We start from the raw sequence: 16,870 nt of genomic DNA, 5'->3' as shown, positions 1-16,870 counted from the left end.
GACATGACTGAAGTGACTTAGCACGAAGCCCAGAGAGGTGAACACACTGAGTCAGAATTGGAACCACGAGCCCCTGGGTTTGCGTATTTACCGCTCTGAACACTAGGTGGCAGATGAACTCCACCTTCGGTTCAGATTCCTGCTGTAGCAGCTGATGGAGGGAGCCAGGTGAAGGACAACCTCCCAGCTTCTTTGTCCAGCTTCCCTCCCTGATTTGGATGACAGCCTGTGTACACTTGAGGCTTATTTCCTTTGGTATGTACTCATCCCTAGGGGTAAACGTATGTTTTAAACCAAATCAACATTTGTAACAGTACGTGTTAGACTTTAAACTCCAGGAATAACACAGGTCTTATTGTCCACTCACTCAGTCATGTTTGACTCTTGGTGACCCCATGGACTGCCGCATGCCAGGCTCCCCGTCCTTCACCATCTCCTGCAGTTTGCTCAAACTCATGCCACACCATTTCTGGTCGCTCCCTAATGCACCAGGGTATGCCTTTCTGCTCTCCCACATGGAGTGCCTTCTCCCAGTCATTCCTGTTTACCACCTGTCTCCTCGTAAGCCTTATAATCTCAGCCGTTTCCCGTTGCACACTCTTCTGCCCATGGCTCATGTGTGTGTCTGGCTGCGGGTTTCCTTTACATCTGGAACCTGATAGCAGTTTTTTTAAACTGTATTATTATCAGCTGTAATCATGCTGTCTTTCTACCAGACTGAGTGGTAGCTGAGAGCCAAGGTCTTATGTGCCTCTGTGTTTTCAGCACCTAATACAGTGTTGGGCTCAGAGGATGCTTGATGGCTAATTGAATCTGTAATTGAAGGGATGTTTGGTTACTTTGATGAAAGGAAGGATAGGGAAAGGAAGAAGAAAAGGGGGAAAGAGAGGGAGAATGAAAGGAAGGAAGTGAAGGGAAAGAACTCTGGGCAGATGGATGGATGGGTGAGTGAATGATGGATGGATGGATGGTGGGTGGATGATGAGTGGGTGAATAAATGGGTTGATGGATGAATGGATGGATGATACAGGTTGTAGATAGATGGATAGATGGATGGACAAGTGGAAGGAGAGATGATGGACGTATGGAAAGATGGATGGATGTTGTATAATGGATGGATGTTGTATAATGGATGGATGGTTGGATGGACAAATGAGTGGATGCATGGATGGATGGCTGGATAGATGGTGGATATACGTGGGTGGATGATGGATAGATGGGTGGGTATAGGTGAATGTATGCATGTATGGATGGATGGGTGGATGGATGGACGGATAGATTAATGGATATGGGTGGATATGGGTGGATGGATGGATGGAGGTGGGTGGATGGATGGACGGATAGATGAATGGATATAGGTGGATATAGGTGGATTGGTGGATAGAGGCGGGTGGATGGATGGCTGGGTGGGTGGATGATGGCTGAATGGGTGATTGTGTGGCTCATAAGCTGTGGAGCCTGTGGGCCAGCCCCCTTACCCTCTGCTCCTGTCTCCTTCTTGCAGGTCGTGGGCATCTTCGCTGGCTTTGGGCTCCTGCTCCTGGTGGCCTCCCCTTTCCTGCTCCTGGCCACTCCGTTTGTACTTTGCTGCAAGTGCAAGTGCAGTAAAGGTGACGACGACCCTCTGCCCACCTAGAGAACGGCGTGATGCTGGAGCAGGACCCCCGCCTGCGGGAAGCGTGGTTCCCCCCCCCCACCCCGCTGTCCCCCTCTCACTAAACATCTCTCTTGCCTTATGTGCCCCATTGAGCTTCACAGTGTCACGCCAGGACGCCGTGATTCCAGGGACTGATGTCAGGTCGTCGGCCGAGGCCCCAGGTGCGGTCACCCCTGGCATGGGAGGCGAGGCCGGCGTGGGTGGGGCGCGTCGCGCAGGGTGGGTCTCTGCAGACTCGCCGAGGGAGGTGCTGTGCAGAGCGCCCCCCACCCCGGCGACGTTCTCCCTGTCCCGCTGGACCGGTCCCGCTGGACCAGGACCCTCCATGTTGCTGAGAGGACTCTGTTCTCATGCAGAGTGCAGTCTGTCTCCTCCCTGGCTTCGAGCTGGCGCCTCCTCGTGGCTGAGAGAAGTCCTTTAAGGATCGTGCTCCACTTCAGACAGAATCGGAGTGTTCTGACTTGAGAAAAGCACTCTGTTTATGACAACTCTTTTTATTACTAATGACATTTAGTAAAATCCTTTTTAGAAGGCGTTTCCCACCCCCCACCCCTCCCCCAACCGAGTAGTGAAAAATCAACACGGTGCATCGAAACCATTGTATGCCTTCTCTTGAGATGTGCGATTTTAAGAAGTTATGGTTAAATGGCCTTTCTGGCTCGGCCACTTTGCAGGAGATTTAGGAAGCCTTGCGTACTCTTTTTGTCTTTTCTTGACGCTCGTGGAGACTTTTTGGATTGCTGTACGCTGTATACTGTTATCAGCGCGTTTCCTGTATCTTTAAACAGTTGCGTTTCTTTAAACATACTGATGCATTTAAAGGAACATCTCCACCCTAGGTTCGCCTTTTGTTTTCCTCTCTCTGGTGATTCAGCTCGGCTCACAGGGCTCCTCTCTGTTCACCCAAGGATCAGCAAATATTTTTTCATGTCTTCAGAAACCAAATGTTTTACTTGGTAATAGTTTTGTCGAGAATCCCTGTGGTTTGGCTGCAGCGTCAGTGCCCTCAAGCAGACAAAACCTATCGAATAGTGACCCTGAATTCCGAGGGAAGAGCTTCCTGGCAGGGGGCTAGGGGGACAAGCTTCTGGATGTTCAGTTTTTGAAATGACTGAGTTATTCTGGAGAAATCATCTCTCTTACACAGTTCCAAGTCCCGCTGCTTACCCTTTTGCCTCTGCTGAAAAAAAAATCTTCCGCTTCACTTAGTTGTTCTGATTGAGGCGGCATTCCCACTTGGACTTTTATAGCTGTGTGTGACCGTGACCAGGGCAGGCGGATGCCCAGATCAATAACACATACTGGGCTCCACAAGTTAACTTTGGGTTATGTGTGCTTTACAGACCATTGACTTTACTGTGGCTTTTAAAGAGCACACTGATTTCATCCAGTTTAGGACTTCTAAACATAGTGGGCGATTGTTGTGGATTTATCATGGTGGAACTTTTTAAAACTTATTAAGCATTCCACGAAAGAGTAAAATGAAAATGAAGTCTTTTATCTTTGCTGTTTGCTTATGTCAGGCATATTTGTACAGCATGGTGGTTTGTATCCTTGACTTCTGCGTTTGTGTATCCATCTCAGGTCCTCGATTACCTTCTCGTAGAGAAATGACTTTTATTTCTTAACATTTAATCAGCTTAGGAGAAACAGGATCACTCCCTCTAGGATTTATTTTCTTTTTAAAACTAAAGCCATTTTAGGGAGCCATTCTGTGTCAAAATAATGTGCAGAACAGCCCCCATATAATTGCAGTTTGAAAACTCACTAACAATAAAAACATGCCCAGGGCCATCTGCCTGGATGAAGCCTGGGCCCTGAGTCTCTAGCTGGAGGTGCTGCCATCAGGGTCAGGCCTGGGGGTGGGGAATGGCTTTTCTGGAGAAAGTGACGGCGCCCTGAGGCCTGAAGATGGGCTGGGTGGCCCAGGCTTGAGAGCTTACTGCGATTTGTGAATGCCCTTTAAAGTCCTCATGGAAGACAGCAGGCTCGCGGCCTGTGTCCAGTGGTCCACAGGGCAGAGCTTCCCATCCCAGATCATCCTATCTGTACTTGCTGCTGCCCGTCGCGCCCAGGGGTCCAGGCAGTAGTGCCCCTTCCTTCAAGGTGGGGACCAGAGCTGTTGGAAACACTGCCTTCCCTGGGCCAGAGCTCAGGTCCTTTCGTTCCGAGCAGGCTGGGCCGCCTGTTCTCCTGGGACAGTCCATGGGTAGACCCTGCACACGCAGAGCCCCTGCCAGCCCTGTGCCTTTAGCCCTGACACTTCGCCACACATGGTGCAACCCAGGTAGGGACACGCCAGGATTCTGGGGTCACCCAGGGTCTGAGTCACACCTGCTTGCTCTGAGTTTTTACATCAAGCCTGCCTGATAGTGCTCGGTGTGATTTAGGAAAAGCAAAAATAAAGCTGTCCATTCCCTGGAAAGACACTGGCAGGGTCGCCTTGAGATCCTTTCGGAGACGTGCAGCATCACCATCCGACTCCTCTCCTTTGAGCGAGGAACGCCGTCCCTGTTGTTCGTGGGGACACAGGACGGCCTGGGCCTGATGTCAGGTGTACACGGGACGTGGGAAGATGGCCCGCGTTGTGGGTTCTGACCTTGCCGTCACTCCCAGGAAAGCCTGGGTGTTTGACACTGTGGATGTGGCTTTAATCGAAGATGACCTTTGGCAGGTGGTGTTTACACTGACTCTCTGCAAGCACACGTCCGTTGATTCATTTAGAGGCCTTTAATTCTGAAGGGGGTGGGAAGGGGAAGAAGAACATGGAGATGGACCATGGCTGAGTGCTCCTGGCCAGGTGGGGGCAATGGAAGGTGTGGTGATCTGAATCCTTTGGGAACGGACAGCACAGTGAGGTTTCACTGGCCATGCCTGGGCTCTGAGCCTTGCTCCACCCTGCGTCCTGTAGCCTGGCCAGCCCAGCTTCACCATCATCACCCGGGACCAGTGCCTTCAGGGGCATCGTTGTAGATGATCACTCAGCAGAGACCGACCCAGGACCTGAGCATAAAGAGAACCTTTTAAGGCCCGAATGCTGGCCCATCAGTGTTTCCTCCACCCCCGGGAGGAGCTAAGGAACGACGTCTGCTCCCTCTGGCATCTTTTTAAAGGGGAACAGATTCTCTTTACAACATACCGTTTCTTAAAACCAGTTTAAGAACCAGACCAATTCCTGATTAGCAGATAGGACCCAGGGAAAGGGGCTTATCAGATATGCAGAAATTATTCCAAGATGATTTTATCTTTCTCACCTGTGTTCCAAAAGTTACAAGTTATTTTGCAAATTAGAAGAGAGTGTTTTCCCTTGGTTGTCTTTTAAAATGAGAGTACTGGAAAGAACCAGGGTGGGGTTTTTTGTTGGTTTTTTTTTTTTTTTTTTTGGTCTATTTCTCACCTTCTCATTGATTAATAAATACCTGTCTATGTATATATAAATCACAGTGAAATCATCAAGGGAAAACATTTTGCATGTATAAAGCTTCCTGAAGGTCTCTCAAAAATACCAAAGCTTGTTTATTCCTTATCATTAACCCAAGCCCTTATGAAAGTAAACAAAATGAAGAGTTGTGACTGGTGTTGTCAAAAATGCCAGCTGGAAAGAAGGGGGTGCATGAAAGCAGAATGACTGATGTGTCCTGACCCGGAGAGCCTGCTGTTTGGGGGCACCAAGCCCATGCTCACCCCTCTTTAGTTTGCACAATCCTGTCTTCCGAGATTCCAGCAGCCTTCAGGGAGGGGTAGGTACCCAACCTTTCCCTCATCTCGCGCTCATTTTGCCGTGGGTGTATTCTACTCTTGTGTAAAAACATGCATGGATGGGTCATGCACATGTATACGTTATGTATTTGACAAGTGGTGGTAAAAACAAACAAACAGAAAACCAAAACAAATTTGGTTTGTGTTTTCGAAATGTCAGTACATTTTGTGCCACTCACACTGTGATGTATAAAAGAGCTGTTTGAACGCCTTTTAATGTCGTGTTTTGTACTTTGGAATCGTGTAGACAAGTTTGATTTGTAATTTCAATACATATTTTAAGTGTACTGTGTCTTACGTAGTTTGTCCCCCACCCCTTTAGAAGGGATTTCTTTTTAAAGATATTTTGGCTGGAATACAGGTTACTTTTGTAAATTCTGTCTGGCTCCATCTTTCTTACACTCTTAGTTGACTGCCGGCTTGAAGACTGAAAAATATTGTGAGGATTGGAGGTGGACGGGAGAGGGTCCTTATGCCACTGGGAACACAGCTTTAAAAAAAACTGAGTTATAATTAACATGCAGTAGGACAATGTTATGGGTGCACTGCATCGTGGTTCAGTATTTTTATACATTATGAAATGATCTCCAACAGTAAGACCAGCAATCATTTGTCACATGGTAGCTGTGACTGTATAAAGGTGTTTCAGTCTTACTGACTATATTCTCTATGTTACGTTACATCCCAGAACTTGCCTTACAGCTGGAAGTGTGTGCCTCTTCATCTCCTTCACATGTTTTATCTACCCCCCAGCCCCCTCCCTCTGGCAACCACAATTGTTGTTTGTAACTACGAGTCTGTTTCTGCTTTGTTTCCTTTGCCCATTGCTTTTGTTTTGTAGATTCCACGAGTAAGTGAAATCACACAGTCTTTGGGTCTCAATGTCTATGACTCATTTCACTTAGCGTTGATACCCTTCAGGCACATCTGTATATGCCGAGGTTTTCTCTCTTGGGAAGGTTCTCAACTCTCTTGAAGCCAAAATCACGTAGGGTGCTAGGTAAGTGAGCCCCACACTTGTGCCTTCTCCAGGAAAATGACATCAGAAAGCACCTCAGCCTCAGTTCTCGGCCTCCATCCATGGAGACAAGTATTTAAAAAACTACCAAAAGTTTATGGGAGTGTTGTAAGAATCAGTGATCATCCTGTCATTGCTAGAAAAAAAGAGTAAACGTGGATGCTGTGTTTAATAGGAGAAAAAATTAGTAACTCTTGAGTATTCCATCTTGATTTTCATTTGCTTCATCTAAATTTCCTGGAATAATATATATACTTCACTTATTAACATAAAATGAAAGGCTAGGAAAAGGCAGTTAGTTACCTGTCCTGTGGCTACAGTTTAAAACCCATCTCGGCTTCCCTGGTGGCTCAGTGATAAAGAATCCGCCACCAATGCAGGAGATGCGGGTTCGATCCCTGGTCTGGGAAGATCCACGTGCTGTGGAGCATCTAAGACATAACTGCAGAGCCCGAACTCTGAGCCGAGGAGAGACAACGGATGAACCCAGGCACCATGGAGCCCATGTTCCACAAGAGAAGCCACCACAATGAGCAGCCCTTCCACCGCAGTGAGTCAGTGTCCTCCGCTTGCTGCTGCCAGAAAAAAGCCCACACGGCAACGAAGACCCAGCATGACCAAAAATAAATAATTAAAAAGTACATATTAGCCATCCTTAGACTCTGGAGATGCGGGTGCAGGAAGGAGTATTCTGTGAGCGGGTGACCCGTTGCTGGCATTGAAGACACCGTGTCCCTGCTCACAGGGGCTCCTTGTCTGGAGGGAGGCTGATCTGTGGGTCAGAGATCGGGGCAAGGTGTGGCCAGGGCCCTGGTGGCTGCCCCGTGGCACTGCAGCCAGGATGGGTGGTCAGGGAGGGCTGTGGGGAGGGTGAGGTGTGTGCACTGGGTCTAGCAGATGAGGAAGCATCGGCCAAGCAGAAATGAGGGAGTGGCCCAGTCCAGCAAGCGCAAGGTCTTTGATGGGCACGCTGGGGCTGGATGGCCACTCGGGGTCCCCGCTCGGGAGGCACAGCCCGCAAAGCTCCAGGGTTTCATTCTAAAGCTGTGTGTGGGGGGATGCGTCAGCTTTCTAGGGTTGCCACGACAGAGCCCCACAAACAGGGCTGAAACAAGGGGAATGTCTTCTCCCTTGCTTCTGGAGGCCAGGGGTCCACGGTCCACGGTCCGCAGGAAGCACGGTGGCTCCTGAGAATCCCGAGCGTGGGCCTGTGCCAGCCTCCCTCCCAGCTGGGCTTTGCCAGTATCTCGGGCAGCCCTGAGCTCTCCTCAACTCAGAGTTCGGGCTCTGCAGTTATGTCTTAGATGCTCCGCAGCACATGGATCTTCCCGGACCAGGGATCGAACCCGCATCTCCCCTAGTCTCTGTCTTCATCTTCTCATGCTTTTTCCCCTGTGTGCCTCTCCGTCTCTGTGTCCACACTTGCTTCTGTGAAGACCCCAGCCATTGGATTAGCCCCCTCCCCAAGTCCAGGGTGACCACAAGCTGACCATCTTCAAAGGCCCTGTTTCCAGATGAGATCACAGTCACGGGCACTAGGGATGGGGATTCCAGCATGTTTTCGGGCAACAGCTCAGCCCGTGACAGGGAGCATGGTCCGTGGGTGGGACGACCCTGCCCAAGTGGAGGCCAACCCGAGGAGGCAGACAAGAGTCAAAGGCAGGGGGTTGCCGAGCTTCCCCAACCCCGAAACAGCCCTGCCCCACTCTGGTTGGACTTCAGGTCTTCAAGCTGACCTGGAAGGTGGGAATTGCCCCAGAGGACACTCTGCGAGGAGCAACTGCTTTTAAGCAAAATATATGTGTGTGTGTGTGTACACATTGGTGCATGGACTTGTCCTCCCCACAAAGAATATTCTTCTCTGTGCCTGCACTCGCCCACATCACAGACTCTTAGGGGACTCAAATTATGGGGAGTGGGCACGTGTGGGTACTGACCACAGGCTTGTGTGTGTGTGTGTGTGTGTGTGTGTGTGTGTGTGTGTGTGGAAGGTTGCTGTGCCCAGGTCCTGGGGGAGAACGTAGCTGTTGATGTGGCCAGACCCCAGACAGCGTCAAATGCTCTCAGTCATTTAAAAATGGCCATTCCCGCTCATTACTGGAACTTTCACAACCCACTCCTCCCTTTCTGACATCACGCAGCCGCGTGTTTAGGAGTGAGGCCGACGTCCAGTGGGAGGCCGAGCGTCATGGTTAGGAGTGTGGCCGCGGCCCGCAGGGCGCCCTGGGCTCCGGTCTCCGGTGAGTGAATTCTTAGGCCTGTGTCTTACCAGGGCATCCTTTTCTTCATTTGAAAGGGAGGGTTAAAATCCTTCACGGGACTTTTTTATCTTGCTTTTTTCAGTATGTCTTTATTTAAGATTTTTATACAAAAGAAATCAGTTTGGGAAGTTTCAGAAAAGTAGACTCAACTGTCAGTTTTATCCAGGAATTTAGGACATTAATATTATAAATACAAGTTTGTTTGTTTTTTTTCTTATTTGCATCATCAAGTCTGACGTAGTAGAGACTGTTAGGAGCTTGTCAAATGGAGGAATAAATTGCCCTCTGTGTGTGCGTGTGTTTATTGGAGGAGTGTCAGTTGCTTGGGTCATTCAGTTAAGAAATCAGCCATTAAATTTGAACTGGAGATGGACAGACCGTCTAGAGGCGGAAGTCTCACTCTAGATGTGTTATGAATCGGGCCCCTTGGGTTATGAATAGGCCAGGCAGTTTGCTCTCTCCATGCAGGTGTTGATTCGAGTGCTCCCAAGTCTGCCAGGACTGTGATCCCCACAGCGCAGTGAGAAAGGGGCTCTGGGAGAACTGGCCATCCCGTGGGACGTGGCAGCCGGTGGGGGATGGGTCTGGCCTGCTGGACTCCTGTGCTGCCCATCACGCCGTTTTCGTATCTTTCCTTTCTTGATCCACTCTAAACAAAAGTATTATGAATATATTGTGTATTGTAACATACTGCAAATATATCACCATAAATCACACTGCATAGTCTATTATAATATATGTGGTAAAAGTGTTAGAAACAAAGTCAGTTACTTTCTAGGAAAGTGGTGGGCAAGGCGAGGGAAGGAAGGGGACACCCTTTGGAGATGCCTCAGCCCCGCCTGTGATGTTTATTTCACACACTAGGTATATAACTGAGCTCTATAGCATTCAAGTTTTATTTTTATTTTTAATATAGCTGAAAAGTGCATGGGTGTTCATTACACTATCCTTTCTACTTTTTTTTTTTTTTTGGATTTTTAATTTCTTAAGAGTTAGATTTTGACCCCAGCCCTCCCACACTGCTCCTTATTTATGCTTTTAACATTCTAAGACATTATCATCTCCCAGGAGTGTGGATTCTCTGGTGTAGCTTTAGGCAGAGACAGAAGAACTTGCCTTTGAAGGACTAAGAGACTCTTGACTTCTCCGACCTCATGGGGGGAATCCCTAGGATTCGGGGGCGGGGCGGGGGGAGCGGAGGGAGACACTCCCAGCCTGCAGCATCTCAGCAGATTTCTCTCTCTCCTCCGCACCTGAATTCTGCACACAGACCAAAGCACATGAGCAGGTTTCTCTCCTCAGGGATTGCAGCCACGAGGTGCAGAGATGTGAAGGTTACACCTGCCCCGAAGCTCAGTGAGAGCAGAGAGGAGTAGCTTCCTGCTTGAGCAAACTCCTGGAAGAGATGGGATTGTGGGGGCGGGGTCAGCACAGATAGGGAGAGAAGAGCCTCTTCCCATCCCCACGGTGATCAGAGCCACAGAAGCAGGCTTCTACTGAAACAGGTTACGTCCTGCATAAGGACCCAGGCGTACCATTGTGTATGGAATATCTAGTTAGAGCTAGCACTTTTCTGTAATCTTTTTCCAACATATATTTCATTAGTCTTTTCATTTCTCCTGTAGGGCCTTAAGAATTTCTTGAAAATGACTTCTGTGAAATAATTCCATATGCCTTTAAACTTGTTCAACATACTTTTTCAATGTTTAGTGAAATTGCAAAAGTCAGTTTAGATATTTGCAAACGGTGATAACTTCTTTTCTTTGATGCCCATATGATTCCCTCCAGCTGGTATATTCCTAGAGTTGGAAGGAATCTCACTAGGTGTCTATCTCCTTTACATTGAAAAGGTGGTTTTTTAGACCAGAGGCATGAAAGGTGCTTGAGAACTGCTAGAAACAAAATCTCAGGCCTCACCTCACATCTACTGAGTTAGGATCTGGATTTCAGGGCGATTTCTAGGTGACTCTTTAGGCTGGTAAATAATCCACCTGCAATGCAGGAGACTTAGGAGACGCAGGTTCCATCTCTGAGTTGGGAAGATCCCCTGGAGAAGGGAATGGCAGTCCACCCAGCATTCTTGCCTGGGAAACCCCATGGACAGAGGAGCCTGATGGACTACAGTCCATGGGGCCGTGAAGAGTTGGACACGACTGAGTGTCTAAACAACAGCATATGTGTGTAAATACGTGTATGTGTGTGTGAGTTTGTGTGTGTGAGTGTGTAGATTAATCATAGGAGTGACGTCTTTGCCTTGGTTAGAAGCAAGTTCCAGGTGTTGAATTATATAGGGTGTGGGCGTGAGTACTACCCTAGGGTCTTTCTTCCATGTAAACAGAAACTTGAGAAGCAATGATCAGATCTCATCTGTGACCACACTCTCACAGATGCAAGGACCTAAAGCTTGGCACCTGAACCGCTTCATAAGTGACAGAGCTGGGTTTTCAATCCTCTCATCTGCTTTCACACCACACTCACCAGCTTCTGTACCCACTTGTTGTTCAGTCACTTAGTCCTGTCCAACTCTTTGCAACCCCGTGGACTGCAGCACGCCAAGCTTCCCTATTACCGTCTCCCAGAGCTTGCTCAAACTCATGGTCATTGAATCAGTGATGTCATCCAACCATCTCATCCTGTATTATCCTCTTCTCCTCCTGTCTTCAATCTTTCCCAGCATCAGGGTCTTTTCTAAGGAGTCAGCTCTTCTCATTAGATGGCCAAAGTATTGGAGCTTCAGCTTCAGCATCAGTCCTTCCAGTGAATATTCAGGGTTGATTTCCTTTAGGATTGACTGGTTTGATCTCCTTGATGTCCAAGGGACTCTCAAGAGTCTTCTCCAACACCACAGCTCAAAAGCATCAATTCTTTGGCACTCAGTTTTCTTTATGGTCCAACTCTCATATCCATACATGATTACTGGAAAAACCATAGCTTTGACTAGATGGACCTTTGTCAGCAAAGTAATGTCTCTGATTTTTTTTCTGCTTTCTTTCAATACCCACTGCTCCATCCAAACATCTCTTGCTGAAGTCACCAGTGACCACTCAGTCCATGCAGTCTCCATTCTGCTTTTCCAGAGACAGGTCTGTCCCTGAAAGAGCTTCACAAAGGAAGCTTGGTGGTGTCCCCAGTAGATGCAGGGTCTGTAGGTCCTTCAGTTCAGTCATTAAGTCATGTCTGAGTCTTTGCAACCCCATGGACTGCAGCATGCCAGGCTTCCTTGTCCATCACCAACCCCCAGAGTTTACTCAAACTCATGTCCCTTGAGTCAGTGATGCCATCCAACCATCTCATCCTCTGTTGTCCCCTTCTCCTCCTGCCTTCAATCTTTCCCAGCATCAGGGTCTTTTCAAATGAGTCTGTTCTTCGCATCAGGTGGCCAAAGTATTGGAGTTTCTGCTTCAACATCAGTCCTTCCAATGAATATTCAGGACTGATTTCCTTTAGGATGAATTGGTTGGATCTCCTTGCAGTCCAAGGGACTCTCAAGTGTCTTCTCCAACACCACAGTTCAAAAAGCATCAATTCTTTAGCACTCAGCTTTCTTTATAGGACCTTCAGTCATTCTCAAAGCCCATGGTAACCAAGGGTGCTGGATGACTCTTCTGTTCCCCACAAATTACAAAGGATTTGGCCAGACAAATACTCCAAGACCCTCCAGAGCCTTTCCCTTGTGCAGAAACTTCAGCCAGAATAAACCAAGAGTGAGATAGAGGGAGAAATCTCACAGTGTTTTTCTGGGACTCCAAATGAATACTACAGATTTAGCTCTGATTTTTCCAGCTCTCTCTCTCTAACCACAACCTCACTGTCCTTCAGTTTCCCAAGCCACAGCAGCTATGCCAGCAATCTCCTGCTCTGTCTTCTCACCTGGAAGAACTGTTGACCTCCTCTGGCGACCATACTCAGACGTCTCATGCTATATAAAGGCTTTCTGTCAATCCAGCTACCAGTCCATTCCCACACCCCTGACCAGTGCCTGGAGCTCCTCCATGTCCCCGCCCCTTATATTTGATCAAGATGGCACGTAAGATGCATTGCAATGGCCTATTTGGCCCGAATGAAGATTCCTTTCTGGGATGTAGTTCCCAGGGGAGAACTCAGGGCCTGAGTTTACACTTTGTTTTTCCTAATGTCTAGTATGTGGGCACCAAGTGATTTTTAAAAGAGTGGCTGCAAAAGAAAGAACCCAAAGACAAATAAAACAATATTTTGTTGACCCGGGCTCTACTAACATAGTGGCCTGAGTAGCCCTGTTCTATTCACCCTTGACATCCATGTGAGCTGGTTACAGAAATAAAGAGGCTGCCAGCATTTCAGACCTCAGTTTCATCATCAGGTCCAAATTAATTCCCAATGTCCAGGCAAAAGTAGAGCGTGGCACTCTGACAAGTCATACCAGGTTCACTTATGTAAATATTTTTCTGCACAGTTTAATGTCTCTGAGTTGGGGGTCTGACTTCCAATGTCAGCACAGAGCCCTGGTGGGAGTATAACATTCCCACCAGGCTTCAGTTGAATATTTATGACTATTCTGTAGTAGCTGCCTTCTATTGTTCCTGGAAGGCTTTTATTGTTTAGAGAGTAATTAATCATATTCTGAGGGAAAATGCAGGAGCCAGGTTCCATGGTGAGGTTTATGATGGCTTTTCCTCCCCAGATGAGCAAAGTAAAAGCCTCAGCCAAAGTTTTCTCCCCAAGTTGCTTATCTCCTGTATGAATCTGCACCCATTTCCGTGGGCCAAGGTGGGAATCCATGACCACTCAGCCAGCTAAAGAAGAGAGTTTAGGTGTGAGTGTTCTGCTGTGGATTTTGTGAGCCTGTTCTCTGGAGTTCATGTGTGTGCTAAGTCACTTCAGTCGTGTCTGACATTTTTTGACCCCATGGACTGTAGCCCGCCAAGTTCCTCTGTCCATGGGATTCTCCAGGCAAGAATACTAGAGTGGGTTGCCATATCCTCCTCCAGGGGATCTTCTCAACCCAGGGGTCGTACCCGGGTCTCATGTTTCTTGCATTGGCAGAAGGATTCTTTACCACTGGCGCCACCTATAATTTCCCTGGTGGCTCAGATGGTAAAGAATCTGCCTGCAATGCAGGAGACCTGGGTTTGATCCCTGGGTCAGGAAGATCTGCTGGAGGAGGAAATGGCAACCCACTCTAGTATTCTTGGCTGGAGAATGCCATGGACAGAGGAGCCTGGTGGGCTACAGTCCGGGGTCCCAAAGAGTCAGATAAAACTGAGCACTTTGGAGTTCACGATTTAGGCCAAATGCTGAGACTAGACTTGTATCTCACACTTATTTCTAGTAAGGCTGTTACATTCATACATTACCCAACCCCAGAATGAGAACCGTTTATAGAGTTTCAAAGGTTGATATGGGGGAGTTCCCACTTTGTGCATTCAGTTCAGTTCAGTTCAGTCACTCAGTCGTGTCTGACTCTGTGACCCCATGAATCGCAGCATGCCAGGCCTCCCTGTCCATCACCAACTCCCGGAGTTCACTCAGATTCACGTCCATTGAGTCAGTGATGCCATCCAGCCATCTCATCCTCTGTCGTCCCCTTCTCCTCCTGCCCCAATCCCTCCCAGCATCAAAGTCTTTTCCAAGGAGTCAACTCTTCACATGAGGTGGCCAAAGTACTGGAGTTTCAGCTTTAGCATCATTCCTTCCAAAGAAATCCCAGAGCTGATCTCCTTCAGAATGGACTGGTCCCTTGCAGTCCAAGGGACTCTCAAGAGTCTTCTCCAACACCACAGTTCAAAAGCATCAATTCTTCGGTGCTCAGCCTTCTTCACAGTCCAACTCTCACATCCATACATGACCACAGGAAAAACCATAGCCTTGATTAGACAGACCTTAGTCGGCAAAGTAATGTCTCTGCTTTTGAATATGCTATCTAGGTTGATCATAACTTTCCTTCCAAGGAGTAAGCGTCTTTTAATTTCATGGCTGCAGTCACCATCTGCAGTGATTTTGGAGCCCCCAAAAATAAAGTCTGACACTGTTTCCACTGTTTCCCCATCTATTTCCCATGAAGTGATGGGACCGGATGCCATGATCTTCGTTTTCTGAATGTTGAGCTTTAAGCCAACTTTTTCACTCTCCTCTTTCACTTTCATCAAGAGGCTTTTGAGCATTTGACAGGCATTATCCTGATGCTGGGAAAGATTGAAAGCAAAAGAAAAAAGGGATGGCAGAGGATGAGATGGTTGGATGCCATCACAGACTCAATGGACATGAGTCTGAGCAAGCTCCAGGAGATGGTGTAGGACAGGGAAGCCTGGTGTGCCGCAGTCCATGGGGTCACAAAGAGTCAGACACGACTGAGTGACTGAACAACGAGAACAACCTATCAAATACATATTAAACAATAGGCTTTTTCTCCATTTGACTGTGTAACATAAAAAAGAGATACTGTGTCTGTTTGCTATTGATAATCATTCCTGAATTCAGTGGTTTAAAACAAGGAACATTCATCTTTGGCGTGAGTCTAGTGGTCACGCAGGAGGCTATTCTTCCTGTCTCCCCAGAGCTCAGTCAAGCACCGTGATTGGCTTGGGTCACTCTGGTACAAGGTTCTGCTGGTCAGCTTAGCTGTGCCTCATGCCATCATCCCATGTCTGGCAAGTTCGGCAAGTCTTGTCCTCAGGCCGACCTGAACAGAGGTTGAACAAAGAGAAGAAACAGGCAGGGGGTCTGGAGGTCTAGGCTTGAAAGAGGTTCACCTTAATTCTGCTACATATTTTTGGTATTTTTTTTCCCTTTTTCTTTTTTGCCAGGGCAAATCTCAAAAATGTTCCAGAATTAAGAAGTAGGGAAATACTTTCTGCTTCCTGATGTCAGTGGCTGTAAAATCACATTGCAAAAGGGGATCAGGGGGCAGCCCCTGTGTAATCAGTCACAGATGTGTTCTTAGTTGATGACATGGGAAACTCAACAAAAAAAGAGATTAGCAAGGGGCTTTCACTTTCAAGGAAGAAAAGCCACAAAAGTCATTGCCTCTCTGGTAGGAAGGACATTATGGTCTCCAGTTCAAACAAGTTGATTACAGACAACTCAGGCAAAGAGTGAGATAAACAAAGAAAGACGAAGTCATACTCACCATGATGTCAGCCTTCATGGTGTGCAGTGAGATGGACCGGAGGAGGGAGGAGAGGCACACACCCACTTTCTTGGTCTGGATCTCTGCTAACCTGGAGGCGAACCCTGTCCTCTGGCCGAAGGACTGATCATGGTGAAGCCCTATCAACAGCCTCCTCAATCCCAAATCAGCTCAGATATGGCATTTCTGATCCCGCCACCTATCGAAGAGGTCATGATAGGGATGGGATAGTTTCTGGTAAGTCCCTGTGTATGTATGAATCCTCTCCTTTGCCTAGAAATTCTTCTTTGGGGGCTGGCAAAAATATATACTAATGAAAGTGAAAGTTGCCTCAGTCATGTCTGACTGTTTGCCATCCTACAGACTATACAGTCCATGGAATTTTCCAGGCCAGAATACTGGAGTGGGTTGCAGTTCCCTTCTCCAGGGAAATCTCCCCAACCCAAGGATCAAACTGAGGTCTCCAGCATTGCAGGCAGATTCTTTACCAGCTGAGTCACCAGGGATGCCCAATATACTAATAATATTAAAAAAAAAAACCAATGAAAAGAATTCAGTTGGAATTATTTGTAGTTCAAGTGCTGAGCAGATAGAAAAGCTGAAAATGTTCGACATTTATTCTATGGTTAAGTTGTAAGCAGGAGAGAGGCCTGATCAGCTTTGTAGTTTAGGAAGGGCATTTCTATCTGGAGTGAATGCTCATAGGGGACTTGAGAACACAAACCTGGGTTTTTATTGTATTTCATTAAGCTCACAGAAAACACTTGAGAAATTAATTTAGAAATCCATTTTAACAGCAGCAAAAATACAAAATACTTAGAAATATATTTCTCAGAATCTATATAAGACACTTGACTCTGAAAACCTTAACTCATTGGTAAGAGAAATGGAAGGAGACTTGAATGAGAGGGAGATGTGCAGTGTTTGTGAATTAGGGGACTCAGCAGCGCTATGATGTCAATTCTCCCAAATTGCTCCATAGATTCAGTGTGTTCTCAAAGTCCCATCAGATGTTTTATATAGAAATTGAAAGTTGGTTCAAAAATTTATACTGGAATGCAAAGAACCTA

At 47.4% G+C, this 16,870-nt stretch overlaps 1 protein-coding gene across 3 annotated transcripts in view; it reads left to right on the top strand.

Annotated features, from left to right (window-relative positions):
• The window catches only part of RNF144A (ring finger protein 144A), a 133,166-nt gene extending 127,463 nt beyond the window's left edge, over positions 1–5,703 (top strand). For all 3 annotated transcript variants that reach the window (XM_040224911.1, XM_040224910.1, XM_040224912.1), the window contains one exon: positions 1,505–5,703. In XM_040224911.1, coding sequence (XP_040080845.1) covers positions 1,505–1,636 — 132 coding nt within the window. In that variant the 3' untranslated portion in view covers positions 1,637–5,703. The remainder of the gene's footprint in view (positions 1–1,504) is intronic.
• Positions 5,704–16,870: the final 11,167 nt, after the last annotated feature.

Source organism: Oryx dammah, unplaced genomic scaffold (assembly GCF_014754425.2).
Source record: "Oryx dammah isolate SB20612 unplaced genomic scaffold, SCBI_Odam_1.1 HiC_scaffold_25, whole genome shotgun sequence".
Classification (NCBI taxonomy): domain Eukaryota; kingdom Metazoa; phylum Chordata; class Mammalia; order Artiodactyla; family Bovidae; genus Oryx; species Oryx dammah.
This window is presented reverse-complemented; position numbering and strand designations above follow the sequence as displayed.